The 24,051-nt window shown below is 33.7% G+C and overlaps 1 protein-coding gene across 1 annotated transcript; it reads right to left on the bottom strand.

Moving 5' to 3' along the window:
• Window positions 1–22,413: 22,413 nt before the first annotated feature.
• On the bottom strand, window positions 22,414–22,863 carry LOC149845593 (uncharacterized). Its single transcript, XM_089988599.1, has one exon. It carries the CDS (start codon window positions 22,861–22,863, stop codon window positions 22,414–22,416), a length of 450 nt encoding a protein of 149 aa, XP_089844725.1.
• Window positions 22,864–24,051: the final 1,188 nt, after the last annotated feature.

Here is a 24,051-nt window from a genome sequence, read left to right as displayed (position 1 = left end):
AGAAGAGGACAGTCACGTCTCAGGTGACCTGGCTTATTACACTGGTAGCACATAGAATCTTCTTTTGGGTCTTTTCTTTCTTTGTGCTTATTTGGAAGCCGGTTCCTTCTCATAAAGCGCTGAAATTTCCTGGTGAGTAGCGCAATCTCAGTTTCTTTTTCTGAGTCTTCATCCTCAGAAAGGGCTGGGAAGGCTAGAGTTTTCTTCAAAGGTTCTTCTTCCCTTCTTTCCTTCATGTGGACTTCATATGCCATAAGATTTTCTATTAGATCGTCCAGGGAAAGTTTGGATAAATCTTAAGCTTCTTCAATAGCAGTAGTCTTTTTCTCCCAATCAGTTGTGAGAGATCTCAAGATTTTCTTCACCTTTTCTGTCTCAGAATGGGTTACACCCAGAGATTTCAGATCGTTGGTAATGTTGGTGAATCTGGTGAACATCTCTGTGATGGGTTCATCTTTGTTCATTTTAAACAACTCATATTTTCTGACAAGAGATGAGATTTTGGTTTCTTTCACTTTGTTGGTTCCTTCATGAATAACCTCCAAAGAATGTCAAATATCATATGCAGATTCACATACATATATTCTATTGAATTCATTCTGATCGATGGCACAATATAAGGCATTCATAGCCTTTGCATTTAGGTTTGCCATTTTCTTTTCTTCATCAGACCATAAGTTATAGTCTGCGAAAGGAGATGTGTATGGATGCTCAACAATTTTCCATACAACAAAATTTATGGATTTGAGAAATATAGTCATTCTGCACTTCTAGTATCCATAGTTGGAGCCGTTGAAGAAAGGAGGACGAGATGCGTGTTGACCTTCAATATCACGAGCATAAGAGGTAGATGCCATATGTGCTGGAAGACTTGTTATGTCGAAACCAGCAAACCTGCTCTGATACCAAATGAAATTCCACTAGAGGGGGGTGAATAGTGAAATACGATGCAAGTTGATATAATAAAAAATAAAGCAATAAGGCACAACACAATGAAAACAAGATTTATACTGGTTCGGTCAAAACCCTGACCTACATCCAGTCCCCAAGCAAACCACTTGAGCTTTCCACTATAACATCCGAGTCACCGAATAAATAGTACAACACCCTCTTCCTCAGAGGTCTTCTTCTCTCAACACAGAAGGGGCACACCCTCTTGAAAGTGCACTAGGATCGAGGCAACGAGCACTAGAGGGGGGGTGAATAGTGCTTTTAAAAATTTTTGCGGAATATTGAATGATTTTGCAAATCTCAAAGCAAACACACAAAGAACACAAGATTTTATTCTGGTTCGGTCAAACCCGACCTACATCCAGTCCCCAAGCAAAAACCAGCTTGAGATTTTCCACTATCAACCTTGTAAACTACAAGATCACACAGACCATAACCGGTCCCACTTTCAGTAACAACCCTACTGAAAGCAAACAACTCCTTTACACCAAGGAGTCCTTCTTTTTACACAAAAGAAATAACAACTTACAATACAACCTATGAGCCTTCCTTTTGAATGCAAATGAAATGCAATTGGCTATTGAGGTTGTTGAAATACTCTACTCACGAATTCACTATCTCTCAAAGTGATTTGAGTGAAAAACTGAAGTGAAAATATCACGTGAGTGAGAAAACAAATACTTGAATGAATAGGAGTGAAAAGCAAGAAGTAATTCAAGGTAATTCTATTGAATTTGATTGTTTTGAGTGTAGAATGCACTCATATTTATAGTTAAAATATTCCATACGTTGAGAGTATGAAAGGGTGTCAAAACTGTCCATTTTGAACGATCAAAACGTTTGAAAAATGAAAAGACACGCCTTTTTGAAGTTTCAGGAAAACGGCAAAATTAGTCGACTGAAACATCAGTTAGTCGACTAATAGTTAGTTATTAGTAGACTGACAGTTATCGTCGGTCGACTGATCTGTTAATCGAGCCGTTTGAAAATTTGAACTTTTGAAACTTAGTCGACTTGAGAAAAGTTAGTCGACTGATAATATCATCAGTAGACTGAAAAACCTTTTAGTCGACTGCTGCTAAAAACTTCTGAAAAACAAACATTTTGTTCAGTTGACTGATAAAAAGCATTAGTCGACTGCTGCTAAATTTTTCAGAAAACACATGTTCTGTTCAGTCGACTGAAAAACCATTAGTCGACTGCTGCTAATATTCCAGAAAACATACATTCTGTCCAGTCGACTGATAAAACCTTCGGTCGACTAATTTGACAAAAATGACTTTTTAGAAAATATGGCGCGAAAGGATTAGTCGACTGATAAGTCTATTGGTCGACTAATAAACATGAAAATTTAAGAAAAGAGTTTTCTAAAAAGATTTTCAAAAGAGTTTCTTTTAGAAAAGTTTTTCTAAAGACTTTTAAGGTGAAATGCAACCTAAATATGCACTCTAAGTAAGGCTCTTACAAGAATCTAAGACTTTTAATGAATTAAACATTTGCACACTAGTCTTCAAGGATTCTTCACCGAATTCTTCAATTTCTTCATAGCCTTAGCTGAAATACAGTTGATTTCACTTGCTCATCATCAAAACCTTGTACTTGAAGTACCATGTATGGCTTCATTGTCGTAACAATCTCCCCCTTTTTGATGATGACAAACTTAATCAAAGATGAAGCATTTAGATGCATAGATGGAGATTTTACTCCCCCTATCAATATGCTGCAAAACATTAAAAGTTAGCACATTTAAAGCACATATATCACATATTGATTGGTTTGCATTTCCATTCATCATTTCTTCATGCATTTAGAAATACATTCATTTAAAGCTTTCTTTTTCTCTTAATTTTGCATTTCTCATGCAAGATCTCCTGTAATGTAATTGCTATCATCTTTTTCTCAAGATCTCCTGCAATTTCAATGTAATGCTATCTTTATTTATCTTTATTTTTTTCTCCCCCTTTGTCAGAATCAAAAAGAGTAAGGGCAAAAATAGCATAAGCAAAATAGAGATACAAGTTTAAAAATATTACAACCCATAAAGTAAGTTTTTCAAATATCAAAGATCAGAAAAGAGAGTTTAGCAAATCCTTAATGGCAGTTACATCCTTCTGAATTGAAGCAAGTTGTTGAGTCACATCTTCACGAAAGGTGTGTTGATGCAGCTCCAAAGCTTCCATTCTCTACATAACTTCATCATGGTCTTGATTTGTCGAAAATTTCTTTCTTTTTGCATGAGATGAAGGTGTCGCAGAAGGTGAAGGTTCAGAAATAGATGGTTCATTAGGATCAGATGGTTCAGTTTGATCAACATTTAAGGGAGGCAGATATTTAATTTTCATTCTTTTAAAAATTGTTTGATCAAAGAACTCTTTTTGCTCAATGTATTTTTCATTTGTTAAAGGAACTTTGAAATGTCTAAAAATACGGGTTAAAAGACAACCATAAGGAAGAAATGGTTTTTGTTTCCACAAGTTTGTAAAATATACATTGGCCCAGTTGACAGAAATATTTCCAAATAAAACATAAAGAGCCGTAGATAGATCTGTGGAATAATAATCAAAAGAACCAGTTTTGGGTAGAACATTGTGGGCAAGGATTCATCCAACAATGCGTGCATGAGTTCGAAGATTAGTATTTTTGAAAGGAGGGCAGTGAGGTGCTTCTGGAAGAAGAATTTGTTCAAAAACTCTTTCATCATTCAATTCAATAGTGTTGAAAAGAGTGTCTGAAGGTGGAATTTCAAGAATTTCTCCAAGTAATTTCGAATCAAACTCGATTTCAACATCACGAACAAGAGAAGACAAAACTCCAGTTTCATGATTCATTTATAAATTCGTGTAAAACAAGTGAATAAGAAAAGGATAGTGAAGGGTATCTGCACAAGCATCAAAAAGATGTGAAATACCAGGAAATAATTCTCTTATTTTGTAACGAGAAAACAAGTGAAATAGAACATTTCGGCCTGGTAAAATAGGTAGTGCAGAAATTGATCCAAAAGTGTCATAGAGAAGAGGATTGCGAAGTAATCTTAGTGAAAAACCATGTCTTGAAGTAGGTGTAGGAGGAGGAGAACCTAAACCTTTTGCAGATGCAGACTTCGTGCGAGGCATGGTTACCAAAATGTCGGCTTCCAAATGACGTCCGGCAAGGGGAAAAAGCTTTCTGGCGATAAAAAACAAAGGACGATGCGGTGGCTGACGGCGAGGAGAGGTCGGCCAAAAGGGGATTCCGGCAATGCACTGTCACGGCAAAAGAGTTCCGGCGTGTTTTTGAAGATGCGCCAGTCACTACAAGAGGATTCCGGCGTTTGAAGATCACGTCCAGAAGATTCCGGCGTCGACGAAGATGGAATCGAACGACACTCCTAGGGTTTTTCGGAAGAGAGAGAGAGGCAAAAGAGAAAGAGGGGTTTTCGGTCTAAGGGTTTTGTTTTTTAAAAAAAACGAAAAGGTACGAAGTGAAACGATGCCTCTTTTTTTAAAAAAAAAAACGGGTTTTAAAAAACAAATCCAAGGGGTGTCGGGTCCCTTCACTTAAAATTTTTTTAAAAAAAAAATTTAGTCGACTAAAATTTTATCGGTCGACTAAAAAAGTGTGACTTATTCTAAAAATATCATCAGTCGACTAGAATTTTATCGGTCGACTAAAATAGTGCGATTTTGAGATTTTGTTCAAAAATCAGCATTTTTATAAATCAAAAAATGAGCAAATACCTAGTTCTCTCCTAATTCTCATAAAATCTTCATTTTTAAGAGGTTTAGTGAAGATATCGGCATGTTGTTCTTTAGTGGAAATAAAATTTAACGAAATATCTCCTTTTAACACATGATCTCTTAAAAAATGATGTCTAACTTCAATATGCTTAGTTCTTGAGTGCTGAATAGGATTTTTCGAAAGATTTATAGCACTAGTGTTATCACAATAAATAGTTGTTGTGGAGTAGTTTAAACCAAAATCTTTTAAGGTCTGTTTCATCCAAAGTACTTGTGAACATGCTAAACTAGCCGCTATATATTCAGCTTCAGTTGTTGAGAGTGATACTGAATTTTGCTTTTTACTAAACCAAGAGACTAAGGAATTTCCCAAGAAATGACAAGTTCCACTAGTACTCTTGCGATCAGATTTACTTCCTGCAAAATCTGCATCACTATATGAAACTAAATCAAAGGAAGATGATTTTGGGTAAAACAAACCGAAATCTGAAGCATCTTTCAAATAACGAAGAATTTGTTTTACTGCAGTTAAATGAGATTCCTTTGGATTAGCTTGAAATCTTGCACACATACAAACACCAAACATAATATCAGATCGACTAGCAGTTAAGTATAATAGAGATCCGATCATACCTCTGTAGAGCTTAGTATCTACACTTTTACCATTTTCATCTTTATCAAGAGAAGTAGTTGTACTCATAGGATTCCTTCTTGATTTCGATGAGTCCATCCCAAATCTCTTGAGAAGTTCTTTTGTATACTTAGCCTGATTGATGAAGATTCCTTCTTCAGTTTGCTTTATTTGAAGTCCAAGGAAGTAGTTTAATTCGCCCATCAAGCTCATTTCAAACTCTTCTTGCATAGCCTTAGCAAATTCTTTACAAAGAGAATCATTAGTAGAACCAAATATTATGTCATCAACATAAATTTGCACAATAAGAATATCTGAATTAAAATGTTTAATAAATAAAGTGGAGTCTACCCGACCAATGGAAAAACCAGATTGTTCTAGAAAATTTCGTAGTCTTTCATACCACGCTCTTGGTGCTTGTTTGAGTCCATACAAAGCTCTTTTCAATTTGTAGACTTTTTCTGGATATTTCTCATTTTCAAAGCCTGGAGGTTGCTCTACATAAACTTCTTCATTGATGTGTCCATTTAAGAATGCACTCTTAACATCAATTTGATATAACTTGAAGTTCATATAACTAGCAAAAGCAAGCATCATACAAATTGACTATAATCGAGCCACTGGTGCATAGGTTTCATCAAAATCTATGCCTTCTTCTTGATTATAGCCTTGTGCCACTAGCCTTGCTTTGTTACGAATGACTTCACCATTTTCATCCAGCTTATTTCGGAAGACCCATCTTGTTCCAATTACTGGATGATCCTTTGGTCTATCAACTAGATCCCAAACATCATTCCTAGTAAATTGGTTAAGTTCTTCAGACATGGCTAAAAGCCAAAATTCATCATCACATGCCTCATTGATATTCTTTGGTTCTAATTTAGATATGAAAGCAACATTTGCAATATATTTTTCTAACTGCCTTCTAGTTAGGACACCACTCTTTATTTCACCAATAACTTGTTCATGTGGATGATTAGGAACTTCTTTCCAAACCGATTGAAGAGGAATATTTTCTTGAGAAGTACTCTCTATCAAGGGTTCTTCTTGAAGTATTGCTTCTTCTTCTTCGCTTAGAGGTATAACCTGCTCACAATTCTCATCAAATGCAACATGTAGAGATTCTTCAATACAAGATGTTCTTTTATTGAAAATACGATATGCTTTACTTCTAGAAGAATATCCAAGAAATATTGATTCATCTGATTTTGAATCAAACTTATCAAGATTATCTTTGGTATTTAACAAGAAACATTTACTACCAAAAATTTTGAAATATGAGATCTTTGGTATACGATCATAATACAATTCAAAACATGTTTTTTGTAAAATTGGTCGAATAAGAACACGATTTAAGACATAACATGCTGTATTAATTGCTTCAGCCCAAAAATATTTTGGTAAATTTTTATCTTGAAGCATGGTTCTAGCACATTCTTGCAAAGTTCTATTCTTTCTTTCAACAACTCCATTTTGTGGAGCCGCTCTAGGAAAAGCAAAGTTGTGAGATATACCATGTAAATCACAAAACTTTAGAAAAGATTCATTTTCAAATTCACCACCATGATCACTACGAATTTTAATAATAGATGTAGATTTTTCATTTGTAATTCTTCTACAAAGTTTAGAAAATTCTGAAAAAGCATCATTTTTGCTTTTTAGAAAAATCACCCATGTAAACCGAGAATAATCATCTACTATAACAAAAGCATACTTGCTACCATTCAAACTTTGAATTCTAGATGGTCCAAATAGATCTAAATGTAAAAGTTCAAGATGACGTTTTGTTGAAACTATATCTTTAGCTTTAAAAGAACTCTTAATTTGTTTACCCCTTTGACAAGCATCACATAAGTGATCATTTTTATATGGTATTCTAGGTAGGCCTCTTACAAGATCATTCTTGGATAATTTTGAAATAATTTTAAAATTAACATGTCCAAGTCTCTTGTGCCATAACCATTGAATTTCATTTGAAACAATAAGACATTTTTCATTAAAAGAGGGTAATTTATCTAGATATAGTTCATACACATTGTTTCTTCTTTTACTTTTAAAAATGATCTTTTTAGATTGAAAATCAGAAATTAAGCATAAATCATTTTCAAAAGAAACATGAAAACCTTTATCACATAATTGACTAATAGATATTAAATTATGCATTAAACCATCCACTAAAAGAACATTTTCTATCAAGGAAAATTTTGGATTACCAATATTACCAATACCTATCACTTTTCCCTTGTTATTGTCACCAAAGGTGACGGTTCCTCCATCCTTATTTTGGAGGGTGGAAAATAACTCCGGCCTTCCAGTCATATGTTTGGAACAGCCGCTGTCCAATATCCATTTGCTCCTTATGTTGTGTACCTACAACAAAATCAGACAACAGAGCATTTGACCCCTTTCTATTTTCGGGTCCATGAGAGTTAGTCTTAGGAACCCATATCTATTTGGATTTTGGTTTCCTTTGATAATAAGTATTCTTTCTATAAAAGGATTTAGAATAAACATGTCTAGAACAATCATATCTAGATGCATTTCTATTAGAACTAGAAAGTTTAGTTCTATGAACAAAAGGTTGAGAATAATGTCTTTGATTTTTCACCACAAGGTTTGGTCTATTTTGAGTATCAAAGAAGCTATATCCCAATCCAGTTTTATTAACCGAGCATCTTTGAGAACCAAGAAGTTTTTCTAGATTCTCTTGACCATTTGTGAATTTGGTCACTATAGAAAGAAGATCTTTTGACTTTTCTTTAAGACTAAATATTTCATTTTGTAAGAGATTGGTTCTAACTCTAATTTCTTTTATCTCAAGTGCTTGGCAAGAATTTTCCTTCTTGAGATCTTCTATTTCTTGAAGTAATACTTTATTTTGAGAGTCAAGAGTTAAAATTTCAGTTTTTAACTCTTTATTTTTAGAACTAAAACTCTTAAATTTAGCATACAAAACATTAAATGCTTCAAATAACTCATCATAGTCAAATTGACTTACCGAATCTTCTTGTGCTACAAAACACATGTTGGCGACTTCTTCATTTGATTCTTCATCGGAAGAGGAGTCACTATCATCCCAACAGGCTTGAAATGCCTTTTTCTTCTTGAATTGGTCCTTGGGCTTGATTTTGAGAAGAGGACAATCTTTCTTGATATGTCCTGCCTTTTTGCAGTTAAAGCACTTTACTTCATTGTGAATGGAAGAATCTACTTTCTTTGCCTTTCTTTGAAATCTTCCCTTTTTGATGAATCTTCTGAATTGCCTTGTGATGAGGGCAATATCTTCATCTTCATCTTCTTCTGAATTTTCTGAGTCAGAAGTAGCCTTAAAAGCAAGAGACTTCTTTTTAGGCTCTTCTTCTTGTCTGTCTTGAAGTTGGACCTCATATGCCATTAGGTTACCAACTAAGTCTTCAAGAGTGAGAGTATTGAGATCATTTGCTTCTTCAATAGCAGTGGTTTTTCTTTCCCATTCAGGAGTTAAACACCTTAGAATCTTTCTAACTAAATCCACTTGTGAATATTCTTTTCCAAGGGATTTCAAAGTGTTAGTTATATCGGTCATTCTAGTTACCATGTCTGATATAGATTCATTTTGCTTCATTTTGAAAAATTCAATTTATGAACTAAAGAAGCAATTTTAGATTCATTTACCTTTGACGTACCTTCGTGTGTCACGAGAAGAGTATGCCAGATTTCATTAGCTGTAGAGCATTGAGAGATGCGATTGAATTCTACCTTGTCAATGCCACAATATAATGCATTCATGGCTTTGGCATTCAGTGAAGCAGTCTTCTTTTCTTCGTCGGTCCATCGGCTGAAATCAGTTGATGGAGTTTGGTACTTTTCTGAAACAACTCTCCAGATATCGAGATCCATGGATTGCAGGAATATTGTCATTCTTACTTTCCAGTGTTCATAGTTTGTTCCGTCGAAGAGAGGAGGACGAACAGAGGAGCTTCCTTCTTTGTGCTGAGATGTTGTAGTTGCCATGCTAGATGATGGTCAAATCAAAGTAATAGCAAACCTGTGCTCTGATACCAAATGAAAGTGCACTAGGATCGAGGCAACGAGCACTAGAGGGGGGGTGAATAGTGCTTTTAAAAATTTTTGCGGAATATTGAATGATTTTGCAAATCTCAAAGCAAACACACAAAGAACACAAGATTTTATTCTGGTTCGGTCAAACCCGACCTACATCCAGTCTCCAAGCAAAAACCAGCTTGAGATTTTCCACTATCAACCTTGTAAACTACAAGATCACACAGACCATAACCGGTCCTACTTTCAGTAACAACCCTACTGAAAGCAAACAACTCCTTTACACCAAGGAGTCCTTCTTTTTACACAAAAGAAATAACTTACAATACAACCTATGAGCCTTCCTTTTGAATGCAAATGAAATGCAATTGGCTATTGAGGTTGTTGAAATACTCTACTCACGAATTCACTATCTCTCAAAGTGATTTAAGTGAAAAACTGAAGTGAAAATATCACGTGAGTGAGAAAACAAATACTTGAATGAATAAGAGTGAAAAGCAAGAAGTAATTCTATTGAATTTGATTGTTTTGAGTGTAGAATGCACTCATATTTATAGTTAAAATATTCCATACGTTGAGAGTATGAAAGAGTGTCAAAACTGTCCATTTTGAACCATCAAAACGTTTGAAAAATGAAAAGACACGCCTTTTTGAAGTTTCAGGAAAACGGCAAAATTAGTCGACTGAAACATCAGTTAGTCGACTAATAGTTAGTTATTAGTAGACTGCCAGTTATCATCGGTCGACTGATCTGTTAATCGAGCCGTTTGAAAATCTGAACTTTTGAAACTTAGTCGACTTGAGAAAAGTTAGTCGACTGATAATATCATCAGTAGACTGAAAAACCTTTTAGTCGACTACTGCTAAAAACTTCTGAAAAACAAACATTCTGTTCAGTCGACTGATAAAAAGCATTAGTCGACTGCTGCTAAATTTTTCAGAAAATACATGTTCTGTTCAGTCGACTGAAAAACCATTAGTCGACTGCTGCTAATATTTCAGAAAACATACATTCTGTTCAGTCGACTGATAAAACCTTCGGTCGACTAATTTGACAAAAATGACTTTTTAGAAAATATGGCGCGAAAGGATTAGTCGACTGATAAGTCTATTGGTCGACTAATAAACATGAAAATTTAAGAAAAGAGTTTTCTAAAAAGATTTTCAAAAGAGTTTCTTTTAGAAAAGTTTTTCTAAAGACTTTTAAGGTGAAATGCAACCTAAATATGCACTCTAAGTAAGGCTCTTACAAGAATCTAAGACTTTTAATGAATTAAACATTTGCACACTAGTCTTCAAGGATTCTTCACCGAATTCTTCAATTTCTTCATAGCCTTAACTGAAATACAGTTGATTCCACTTGCTCATCATCAAAACCTTGTACTTTAAGTACCATGTATGGCATCATTGTCGTAACACCTCTTCCACAGAGGTCTTCTTCTCTCAACAGAGAAGGACAACACCCTCTTTCACAGAGGTCTACTTCTTTCAACAAAGAAGGAATACAGTGAATAACAGAAAGTTACAATACTTCCTATAGAACCTTCAGGATGATATGAATGCACGAATGAAGGATTCTCAGAATGTTCTGTTTGTCACTCAGAAGATACTCTTTGTCAAAGAGTTATTTTTTACTTTTTCTCTTTCTTTTTCTAGGCTCTCTTTTAAATATCGAATAGGTATTTTTCTCGTTGTAAGCTCACTTGTCTATTCCATTCCCTTCTTTTTGAATAGTTCATTTTAGTGTGTTTTTATAGCTTAAAAAATAGTCGTTGACCTTTTTGAAATCGTAGCCTTTTTGAGATGTGAAATGTCATGTCATTTCAAAAAACATCTTTAGAGGAATTCGAGAAAATCTTCTTTCCATAAAAGTAAAATATAGGGTACACTAGTCGTTGTAATATTTTAGGTAATACATATTTTATGTAAAAAGTTTATTTCTTACAATAGTACATTGAACGTTAGATTGCAGGTTGTCATGTGGTTTTGTCTTTATCCTAATTAATGATTTGTGGTACATAGGTACTTCTTTACTTTAAATGAGTGTAAGTACAATGAGTGCTTTGAGGTATTTATTTGTACATAGTCATGTCAAGTATTTTCTTTATGTTGTGTTTTCAAAGTCTACAAAGAGAATGAAGACTACAAGTTAGTCGACATTCTTGAGAAGGATATTTAACAAGGATTCTTTACAGAAGATATTTAATGCTATACAAAGAGAATGATGACTTTAAGTAAGTCGACATTCTATGAGTTTGTAAAAAGGTAACTAGAGTCTTTTTCAAAACAAATTATATTTGGTTTCTTTTGTGTAGCCGATTTCATATTTTGTCTTTTTCCTATATTTGAAATCATTTCTTTAAAGAAGGTAACTAGAGTCTTTTCAAAACATATTATATTTGTTTTCTTTGTGTAGTCGATTTCATGTTTTGTCTTTTTCCTATATTTGAAATCATTTCTTTAAAGAAGGTAACTAGAGTCTTTTCAAAACATATTATATTTGTTTTCTTTGTGTAGCCGATTTCATGTTTTGTCTTTTTCCTATATTTGAAATCATTTCTTTTCATGTTGTCTTGTATATGATATAAGGTACAATTATTACATTTTGAAATCATGTCAAAATACCTTTTTCATAAAGGGTTGTAAGAAGGTACAATTATTTGTTTTCAAAAAGGAGCTTTTTGAAACTATCGTATACTTTTATGAAATAGCTTTTATGAGTGAGTATGTAATATACAATATGCATCCTTCTGAAGGTTCTGTTACAAATGACTCTAAAGAAGAAAAAAATCTTCAACTTGAGGAAGCCGATCTCTTTAGAAGGTCTTTAGGAGTGCATGGCTTAACAAGCTTTTTCTTCAAGGAGTATGATTGCATCATAGTTGTACTTGAACAAGAGGTCTCCATCCTTTTTGAGTGAGATATCCTTGCATCAAATACTCGTTAGATATATGGCAAAACATATCCAGTCATTATATAACATTTTTCAAGAAGACATATTATCATATCATATGAAATCAAATAAGACAGTGTATCATATTATGTGACATCAAAACAGAGTTTCTCAACAGAGAGGGCCCCACATCCATTTCCAAAAATGTGGGTGAGCGACATTTTTCACAAAAAATGCACCATCGATAATCACATACAGTTGTGTTCAAGTAGTGAGCTGAAAAAAATGAAATATTGTACAATGAACAACTACAAATTCCAAAGTAGCCCATATTTAAGGCAGAATATACATAAAAAGTTAATCAGTTTGTAATCGCAATCGTGTCTCCCATCTCAGAAGCATCTAAGGAGGGGGAGGATGACCCATTGGCGGGCTATGAGGTTGTTGCTAACCTCAATGCCCCAAAAAATAAAGTTGGAGACGCGGTCACTTGTAGTGGAAGTGGTGAGAGGGCGGAGGAAGTACCTGACTAAGGGTCTGAGCTTAATGTGGATCCTCCTTAGAAAGTAGATGTAAGTGAGGGTCATGTAGCTGGGTCGGATGCCAACACTGCTCATGAGTCTGATGTTGTTCTCCATGCACATAAGAAAGTGTATGCTCTAACGAAGAGGTCACAACGGGGGGAAAAAGTCTGATGCTCATAGATAGGTAAAAAATCATTATAATTGATTGATTTTATTGATTAAATTGATATATATATATATATATATATATATATATATATATTTTGTTATCGCTACTATACATGAATGAAATTGATTAGCTTGTCATATATATATATATATGCAAAATGCAGAAATTCATTATAATTGATCGATTTCATTGATTAAATTGATATATATATATATAAAATCAATCAATTACAATGAATTTTTATATTTTACACATGTATATAACAAACTAATCAATTGCATTCATGTAGAATAGCAATATATATATATATATATATATATATATATATATATATATATATATATATATATATATATATATATTGCTATTGCTACTATACATGAATACAATTGATTAGTTTGGCATATACATGTGCAAAATATAAAAATTTATTGTAATTGTTGATTTTATCGATTAAATTGATATATATATATATATATATATGTGTGTGTGTGTGTGTGTGTGTGTGTGTGTGTGTGTGTGTTGTTATTATACATAAATGCAATTGATTAGTTATTCATGTATGTGTAAAATATAGAAATTTATTAAAATTGACTGATTTGAGTAAGATTAATTTGAATTGCAGGATTACCAGCCAAATGATTCAGAAGAGTCAACATCCTACATACATCGGTTATAGTGGAACCAAGCACACTAATGATTTTTAACATTGACAGAGAAAGTGAAAGAGTTGTTGGATCAAATGCATTTTCGTAAATTCTTGGAGATCACACCATAAAACATCAGTCACCTCCCTCTTAGAGGTTGTTGTGCAATTTTGGAATCCAACAACCAACATATTTCAGTTCAAAAATCTTGACATAACCATCATGCTGTAGGACATGGCACGAATAACCAGACTAAAGTGTCAAGGAGCGCCAGTTAGTGGACATCGATAGAGAAATTTCAAGCAATTGTGTGATATTTATTTGCAAGCAAATGATGTTGTGCTTGAAACATATAAGATCAAGTTGGCATAGCTTAGGAGCAATTATGACCATAATAAGGTGAGGAGGATGAAAGCAAAACTATTGTGTATTAAAGGGAATGGCGGTAGTAAGGTGGATAAGACAGTGAGAGCATTCTTGCTATACTTCTTTAGCTCATGTTTATTCAATGATAATGGTGAAAAGTCAGTTCATGAATTGTACATTGAACTGTTGAAAGACCTAGATCGCGTTGATCAATATGCATGGGGAGCAATCACATTTGCACACATGTATGCAAGTTTGAGTAGCACAAGGAGCGGAAGAAAAAACCTTGCAAGGATGTTGGTGTTATTGAAAGTATTTATTCTTTTATTGTACCTAAACTTTTGATTTATAGTTATTCATATACTTACATATTGTATATTAATCTTTGTTAATCAGTGTTATGCAAGTTTGGATATAGGAGCACATATCCATTGAAAGGACCTAGATGCATGACGTTTCTCATAAATTTTTATTTGCCGCAATGTAGAGTCGATCATGCAACGAAGAGGGTCATGATCTAAGATTAGTGGGTCCTTATATGTCATGTACCGACTGTGTTGCATAGCTTCATAGGCTGACTAGGGCAAACATAAGTATTGTTGTTGATATTTCGTATGAATGTAGGTAAAATGGTACCCCTGTGAAAGTGCATTGGAGGAGGAAGAGAATGTTGATGTAATTATGGGGTGAAGGATATCGCTAGAAAAGACATTTGGATGCACAATATGAATGAAGTTGAGCGTCAAATGATGAACCAAGTCATTCGATAGTTTGAGTTTGTTCAGCAACCAACCAGTCACCCTCACACAGTTAGCAATTTTTTATCGCATGCTACGTTGGATCGGATGAAGGATTACCCCATGGTATTCTTCTCTGAACTTCAAGACTGATGCAAGGGTGGCAAAGACATCAGCTTCTTATTGATGGAACATGCCACCAATGATGATTTTGTAGTCGCCCAGCAGGTTGCATGTTTTTCAACGGCAAATAGGGCCTTTTAGGAGAAGAAAAAAGTTAGAAAGAAACAGAAAAAGACTGTAAGTGGATCAAAGGAAGAGTTGACTCTTGCACTTGAAGAAATCTGCATGCTGAAGAATATAGTATGTACTCAAGAGGATATGATATATACTCAAGCTGGCCTTCTAAAGAACGCAAATAAGATTATCGAGGAGCTATGATCATGACAATCACATCTTTAACCATAGAAATTCAATTAATTATTTTATATTTTTTTGTATATATTTGAATATCAACATTATAACCCATTGATTTGTATATAATATCATTTGAATATTTTTATCAATGAATTTTTATATAAAGTTGTTTGTTTATCATCTATTTGTATATAAAGTTATTTGAATGTTTCTGTGAATAAATTTTTATATAAAGTTGTTTATTTTATTTATTTGTATATAATGTCATTGATTTAATGTTTAAATGATTTGAATGTAAAACTAAAACTACTATTGAATGTTTAAATTATTTGAATATAAAACTGAAACCATTGTTGAATGTTTAAATTGAAAGTCATTGTTGAATGTTCAAACTGAAAGTCATTGTTGAATGATTTGTATATAACGTCTTTGTTTATATGTTTATACATTTTCAAATCATTTGAATGTTTAAACGATTTGAATATCTATTTGCTTATATTCACTTATATTTAGGTTGTTATACGTGAAAATCCACAATGAGTTTGTATATGATTTGAGAAATCCTCAAAAATTAAGAAATTTTGCATATTTGTTATAATTTTGCAAATATATAAGTACAATATACGATATATGGAGATTCAAAAATAACTTCATGTGTGAGCATTCATTATATGCGAAAAAAGTAAGCTACTTGTGAAATTAATGGTAGAAGTTTCACAAATATATTTATGCAAAATATGAAATATATGTGAAAGATTCAGGTATTTGCAATATTGGTGGTTTCAGTTTCACAAAGATTTCATAAATAAATTTATGTGAGTTTGTGAGGTCTAAATTCACATAAAAAAACTTGTGATTCTGGATTTAAGTGGGTATTAGATATATTCAACGACCAATACAATTTTATCATAAAAATGCCTAAATTCACAGTTATGAAGGGTAAAAGTGTCTTAACGATGTCGAATATTTGTAATTTTGGACATCAGGAGAATATTAGAAATTGCAAGGTTTTTAGAGAATCACATCAAATTACTCGTACAATATAGTCATTTTTCATAATTTTTTCCTTCTCTATTTCTTGGTGGTGAGTTTAACTTACCTGGTTGAGAGCAAAGAACTTTGGAGTCATAGAATTTGTTAATCCAAAAGACCATGACAAGCCCATACAGTAGGTAATCATTGACCTGATAGATGGAGTGGTCGATTATAACTTTGAGTGCATTGGTAATGCCTTTGTGATAAGGTTGTTGGATTTTGGTAAGGATCCAGTGTGGCCATTAAGTCTCACACTTGAAACCCATATCTCATATGTTGGATCTAGGTATTGGATCTAAAGTTGAATCCACACATTGAATCTAAAATATGGATTCAAATTATATCATTTGATCTCACAAGAGAATCCAATGGCCCAGAATAGTGGGCAAGAATCCTATGACCCACTTAGTGGGCCCTTGAAATATGAGCCACCTAAATAGTGGTAGGCAAACAACTCATGGGATTCCCGAAAACAGTTGGGATAATTATCATTATTAGGTTGGGAATCGACTACCTAAGGGAGGCAACATTTACCTAGCCCTTGCATCTGTAGGAAATCATCAATATGTATATCGAGAAAATTCCCCCTGAAGCAAGTTGTTAATTCAATCTTAATTATCTTCTCCTTTGTCGACCTGATGCTCATTGATCTATGTGCACACTCTGGTCCAAGAAACCTAGCTGATCATGCATAAGTTTTGCATTTTATTCATTCATTTTTATACATGAACTGTAAAAAAATTACATTAAAAACTCATTCTTATTAGTGATTTTGAGAAACTGCTTTAAATTCAAAATAAAGATAAAATCGCATTTTTAAACCTTTACCTGCGTTTTTCAGTGTTTTGATTAATTTATGACTTTTTCAATTATAGTTTAATTAGTTTAGGAATTCCAACTAGTATTTTACTTTGTTTAGGAGTGTCTTTTTATGAAACACGTTTTTAGAGGAGTGTAATTTTTAGAATTTTTAAAACTTAGATGGACTTTTTAGAAATTTTAGTTTTAACCTAGAATTACATTATAAATCATATCTTTTCAGCCATAGGGGACGTTTTTCCCTCTTGAGAAAATGCAGGCCTCTTCTCTTGTCTCCCCTCTCCTTTCTGTTCTCAATCGGTTCTCCCTTGTTCTCTTCCTCTCTCTCACATTTTTATCTTGCTTCTAACATTTTTTTGGCGTTGGTTCTTCATACCCCCTCTTGACGGAGGCACATGTAGCTCAAAGGTAAGACCACATTCTTTTTCTCAACCCCTCCATCGAAAACAGATCATGAGGTAAATTTTTTCTCCCTCATTTCTCCATAGTTTGTAGTGTTTCATTGCATAAAGCATAGCATACTCATTGTATATAGTTTAGATGAGTTTTATTTTATCAATTGCAAAATAAAAATTTAAAATAGAGTAGATAGGAATTTCTTTGTTCATAGATTTAGGTTTCTCTAAAAAAATAAATTAGGAAAAATTAAGATTTTATTGATTTTCTTGAATTTCAGGCATAGTTTTAGGTTTTTCTTGAAATCGTTAGGTTTAAATTAGTTTCTTTTTTGTATTTTCATTATTTTTTATTAGTTTAGGTTCAGATTTAGGTTAGACTAAATTTAGATCTTGTTCTTTATTTTTTATGTTTATTAGATTAAATTATTTTGAATTTCGTAAACAACCGATTTAGGGGTTTTATAGTTTCTTTTATTTCTTTTTAATTTTTGTCAATTAGATCTAAACAATTTCTGTTTATTTTCAGTATTAGATTATTTTAGTTAGTGTTTAGTTCATGTTCTTGCTTTTTATTAATTTCTTAAATTAGTTTTTGTTTAATTATTAGTTTAAATTAGATAAATTGATAGAAAATACATTAGTTGTTTTAATTTTTTTAATTCAATTTAATAAGATTAGGTTTAGTTTTTGTATTTATCAGTAGTTGATGTTATTTTTAATCCCAGAATTAAATTTCCAGCATTAGAATAGAAAATAGTTGTTTTTAGTTTAATTTTTGTTTATTAAGTAGAATTTAATTTCTAGCCGATTTAGAAAAATAATATTTTTTTTTCAGTTTTTTTTCTTAATTCAGGATAACTCAGATTTGTTTTAGGTTAGTTAGCTCAATATTGTTTTAGTTTCACATAATTAGATGGTTTAGGTTAGTTAGTTTAGATTAAAAATAATTTAGCCAAATTTTCTTTCCTTATTCAATTATCGATTTTAGCATAGCTAATGATATTTTTATTTAATTGTATTTCCTATAGTAGTTCCAAATTAATGCAGTTTTAGTTTTAGTAAATTAGTCTTATATAAACATTAGTTTAGTTTCATTTGATTCATATTATTTGTTAATTCAGATTTTATTTTAGGCTTGTATAGATTCGCATAAAAATAGTTGTAGCTGATTCATTGTTTTTATCATTATTAATTAGATAACTTGAGTCATTTCTTACTAGTTATTTCCAGATGTAGTCATTGGTTACTTGGTTAATTTTTTATTCGTATCTCATATTTGTTTTATTAGTTAGTTAGTTTTAAGTTAGTCATGTTAATTTAGTTCAACTTAGATTTTTCCTTTTGTCTTGTAAATCATTAGATTAGAACATAGAATAATATAGTTGGTTCCTTGTTTTTTGTTTTAATTCATTCAAGTAATTAGATCAGATAATTTAGTTATTTCTTTATTATTCAATTACAGTTTGTTATTAGTTTACATTTATATCCTTACAACATCCTTAGTTGTTTATTATATTTTTCCTTTTGTCTTGTAAATCATTAGATTAGAACATAGAATAATATAGTTGGTTCCTTGTTTTTTGTTTTAATTCATTCAAGTAATTAGATCAGATAATTTAGTTATTTCCTTATTATTCGATTACAGTTTGTTATTAGTTTACATTTATATCCTTACAACATCCTTAGTTGTTTATTAGTTAGTTTGCATGTTAGTGGGTTGGTTTAAAATTTCAATTCTTGAATTTGGTTATATAGTTTTCTTGTTTTTTTTCTTAGTTAGTTGGATTAACTAATTCGTTAACTTTCTTGTTAGTTAGTTTTTGCTAGTTTTTATTTATTTATTAATGTTAGAATAATTAATTAGTTAGTTATTTATATTAGTTTTAATTCTGTTCTTGATTTTCAGCTAGTTTACTTTCTTGATTTAGTTAGATTGTTATTAGTTTGTTGTATAAATTAGTTTCTTTCTTGTTAGTTAGTTAGATTATTTTGTCTTTTAGTGAATTAATTTGTTACATGTTGGTTCATGATTGTTACATGTAGTTAATTTGTTATTAGTAGTTAGATTCTTGTTTTTATGATTTTTCTTTGAATTAATATTGAATTTCTATCTAATTCTTCTGTGTTTTGTTCTTGTTTTATGATTTTGTTTTGTAGGGAAGCGGTTGATTGTGAGGTGAGCCCTCAAACGAGCCCCCAAAGAGCCTTCTAAAGTCCCCCAAAAGGACCCTCAAATGCCCCTTTGAGCTCCTCAGAGAGCCCTCAAAAGAAAGGAAAGCAACTAAAGTATAGAAGGGACTAGAAGCTCAAGCAATGAAGACCCCTTTTTCTTTTCTTTTAGATTAGGGTTATTTAATTCATTAATTTGGTTCTATAATAAAACCATTTATTATTATTTTTTAGCCCTCTCCAAAAGAGAAATACATTGTAATAGTTAGTTATTTTTATGTATTTTTATTTTTGGCAATAAAGTTTGTTCTTGAGTGGAATATAAAGTTTCTTCCCATTCCCTAAGTTTGACCCGGATTCACTACTAGTGTGAGCCAGTTTTTATCATTTGGTGTTTGGCTTGTATAAATCATTTTCATCAAAAATATCTTTTAAAAATCTATTTCGTAAAACTTACACCAAATTTTTGGTATCGTTGCAGGAGAACAGCGAAAGAAACAAATATTCACTTTATTGCCTAAAGTGAAAAGATGAAAAGATCCTCTTGGCTGGAATTGGGGTTGAGACCAAAGACTTTCTTCAATTGGATTTCATGATTTTTAGAAAATCCCACAACTTGCCAAAATCGCCAATTGCTTGAAATTCCAAACCTGCCCTTTATTCAAAATTCAAAAAACCTAAAATAATACTATCCTAAACTACATATTTGTGTATTAACCTAATCAATATCTAAATTAATTGCAGGATTAGATATGAAATGCAAGAAAGAAAAATTGGAAATGGCTATTTATATAAAAAAATATGTCAATTCTATTTTAACTAACTAACTCTACCTAGATGCAATGACCTAGACACTAAAATGAACTTTCCTAAACTCAATAGGACTTACCAAAAATGCTAGAAGCTTGCTGGACCAGTCGTGGCTGCCTTCTTCCTTGAGGAAGGTGACAATTTCTCAAAACAAAAACAAAGAAAACGATTTTACACTAGATAAAATAAAAACGAATTTTAACTAAATAAAGTGCCACAAAGCTAAAACCAATCTTTATCACAGTAAAGCACTAATTAGACTCTATCTTAGGGGATTAAAAACATAACTTAAACATACTGTAACCAACTAAAAAAAACCAGACAAATTTTTTTTTTAGAACCTTAAAAATGGCTAGACATGGTCTAGCCAATTTTCTCAAATTAGCACACAAACACCAATAAAATCAAATGACACTTTAGACTAATATTAGACTCGAGCTTAGAACTAAAAAACATTATTTTTTACTATCTAAAACGCTGAAAAAAAAATCAGAATGCAAATGGTTTTTAGAAGATAAAAAATGGCTAGCCGATTTTCATAAAACTAACAAGTAAAATTAAAAACACAAGGAACCCGATCTTACCGGATGATCGATATTTGGTCCAAGCTTTGAGGTCTCCCACGGTCTCTTCTAGTCCTTTGCTAATGTCTGCAACTTCCAGTAACTCAACGAAAGGAACGGTGGTGGTGGTTCGAAGGATGGTAGGTGGGAAAGAAGCGCTAGCCTGAAAAACTCCTCGGCTCGCGTGAGGGCCCAAAAATCTCCTCGACCGAATAGCACCCAAAAATCTCCTCAGTGCAAAGACAAAGCTCCTTCAATGGCTGTTGTAGTGCTGCAAACAAAATCAGATTTTTAGTAGAAACTAGACACAAAAATAAAATAGACAAAAAGACATGGAAAGAGAGAAAATGGTAGACGCCTGGAAAGCTCCTCAGCGGCGCAACACCCAGAAAGCTCCTTGGTGAGACGAAATGGAGGTGGAGATTAAAGGATGGATGTGGCTAGTGCTGTGGAGGTTGATAAGAAATTCTGAACAAAAACTCTAAATGGGATGCCCCCTCTTTTTGTCTAAAACTTTTAAGTATTTCAAAAAGACTCTTATGAAACAATGTTTTAAAAAACATTCAAAGTTTCTTAGAAATTGCAAGGCGCCTCCTTTAGAAAAATATGAATGGGTCTATGGATTATTCAATGAGATCCAATCTGATCCAAAAATTGTCATTCTCATATGGGTCTGGATCTGGATCTCGCTGGAATTTGCCCCGTTTCACAAAAAAGCTCATAACTTCGCCAATTTAACTCTGAATTGGACAAAATTTGAAACATAGCTTCCTATGACTAGACTCCACATAAACATGGGTTTTAACTCTAAAAATATGAATAATAGCATGCATATTATGTTAATTATATAATATATTTCATGCATTATCATTCAACTTTCGATAATCAATGCATACTCACCACCCTGTAGTAGTCCTCATGGGGATGATTTATCATTTCTCATTAATTGCAATGGTGAGCTCATACTTCTTGGGGACAACCTGGGTGGAGCTCACCCACTGACTATCAGAGATGGTATAAATGATCCCTGCATCCAACCATTTGACTACCTCCTTCATGTGGGGATTTAACCTCCTTTGCATCTCTCTAGAGGGCATGACACTCTCATCCATGATAATATGATGTATGCAAAATGAATGGTCTATCCCCTTCAGATCCACCACTGACCATCTAATCGTCTCTTTATGCTTATGTAAAACCTGCAAAAGCTGATGCTCCTGAGTGTCAGTCAGGTCTGCGAAAATGATAACGGTGAGAGTCCTAGACATACTTGAGCGAAGTTGGTAGGGGCTTTAACTCAAGTTCTGGTGGACTCTCGATGGAAGGTCTCGCAGGCTTCTCTACCAAATCAGAGAGTGGTTCGAACTGCCAGGTCCATTGCGCTTCTCCTATCAATCTGTCAAGCAAACCATAGCTCTCTCTCATGAGTGATTCATCCTCCTCCTCCTAAGGTGGATCACTCAACGTCCAAATCGGCTCTGCTTTCATAAGGTCCTATATAAAATTGACTTGGAAAGAAGCATCCGCTCATGCAGGACCCATTGCTGCATTGAAAATGTTCAACCTCATCTTCCTGTTGCCAAACAAAATATCTATCGCTCCAGTGCGACAATTGATGCATGCGTTGGCAGTAGCCAGGAAGGGGCGACCAAGAATAATGGGCATCTGCCTCACATCATCCACTCCCTCTATATCCAAGATGATGAAGTCTATAGGAAAGTAAAAATCCTCTACCTTGACCAACATATCCTCAAGAATCTCTCGCGGGACCTTGATAAAATGATCTGTCAGCTGCAAGGTCATCGATGTTGGCTTCATCTCCTTTAAACCGAGTGCGTCATAAAAGAAACCCAGCAAGATGTTCACACTTGCCCCGAGATCGAGCAAAGCACGCTCAACTGTAATATATTCTATGTCGCAAGAGATAAGAGGAGCCCCTAGGTCCTTGAGCTTTGGTGGAGTTTGGTATTGTAGCATTGCACTCACCTGCTCGGTCAGATAAATCTTCTTCGACACATTGGACCTCAACTTTCACTTCTGCGTACAAAGCTTCTTCAAGAACTTTGCATATGTAGGGACTTACTGGATGGTATCAAGAAATGGGAGGTTTATCTGAACATGCTTAAAAACTTCAAGCATCTCTTACATCTTTGTCCGCTGCTTGCCAAATGACTTCGGTCTTTCTAGAGCCTTAGGAAAAAGGGCTTTGGGTGTATAGGACTTAAAAGACTCAGATGGGGGAGCCATCGCACTTTCTTGAGGTATAACAGTAGGGACTGACTACTTTTCACTAGGTCTCTCTCTTTCTTCTGCAGCATCCCTTATTTTATATTGCTTCATGCTTCTAAGGGTTATAACCGCTTAAGCCTGCTCTTGATGGGAATTTGTCATATGCAGATCATGCATCGACTCCTTACCCCTAGAGTTAACCACCGACTGACTAGGCAATGTCTCCTCGCTTCGCCTGCTAAAAGCCTCAGTAAGCTGTCTCATATGCATCTCTAATTTGGCAATGGATTGTGTGTGGGAGTTCAAGTTTGCTTTAATGTCTGAGCAAGCCTGCAACATCTTGTCCTCAAAGGACTGGCTGGATGGAGGCTCCTGGGATGGAGGCTGACTAAACGAAGGTTGGGTTGAAGGGAAGCTAGGTCTTTCGAAACCAGGCGCATAACCACCTTGCCTAGGTGGGTTCTGGAAAGGGATGTGAGATTGTTGTTGTGGATTTCTCTACGAAAAATTGGGATGGTTTCTCTAACTTAGGTCATAGGTATTGGAATAGGGATTGGGCACGGGTTTAGCGAAACCTTGTGTCAATTAAGCTTGCTCCTGGACAAACTCAAGATATTGTGGAACCACAGAATAGTCAAATACATGGTGTGCTGGGATAGCACACAACACACACACCTGCATGGCTGGTGAAGAATTTGACAACAGCTGATCCAATTTTTGGATCAACGCATCAACCTTATTTTGTAACTCAAGGTGTGTCCCTATCTCGTAAATGCCAGCCTTCTTCGCTCCATTAGGGGCAAGTGTAGCCCTTTCAGTATGAAAGGATGAAGCGTGGTGCATCAATTTCTCACGAAGAAAGTCTTTGGTCTCAACCCCAATTCCAGCCAAGAGGATCTTTTCATCTTTTCACTTTAGGCAATAGACTTAAATTTC

This window comes from Nuphar pumila, chromosome 2 (genome assembly GCF_984573655.1).
Source record: "Nuphar pumila chromosome 2, dmNupPumi1.hap1.1, whole genome shotgun sequence".
Classification (NCBI taxonomy): domain Eukaryota; kingdom Viridiplantae; phylum Streptophyta; class Magnoliopsida; order Nymphaeales; family Nymphaeaceae; genus Nuphar; species Nuphar pumila.
The sequence above is the reverse complement of the archived record's forward strand: the minus strand, read 5'-3'. Positions and strand labels throughout refer to the sequence as shown.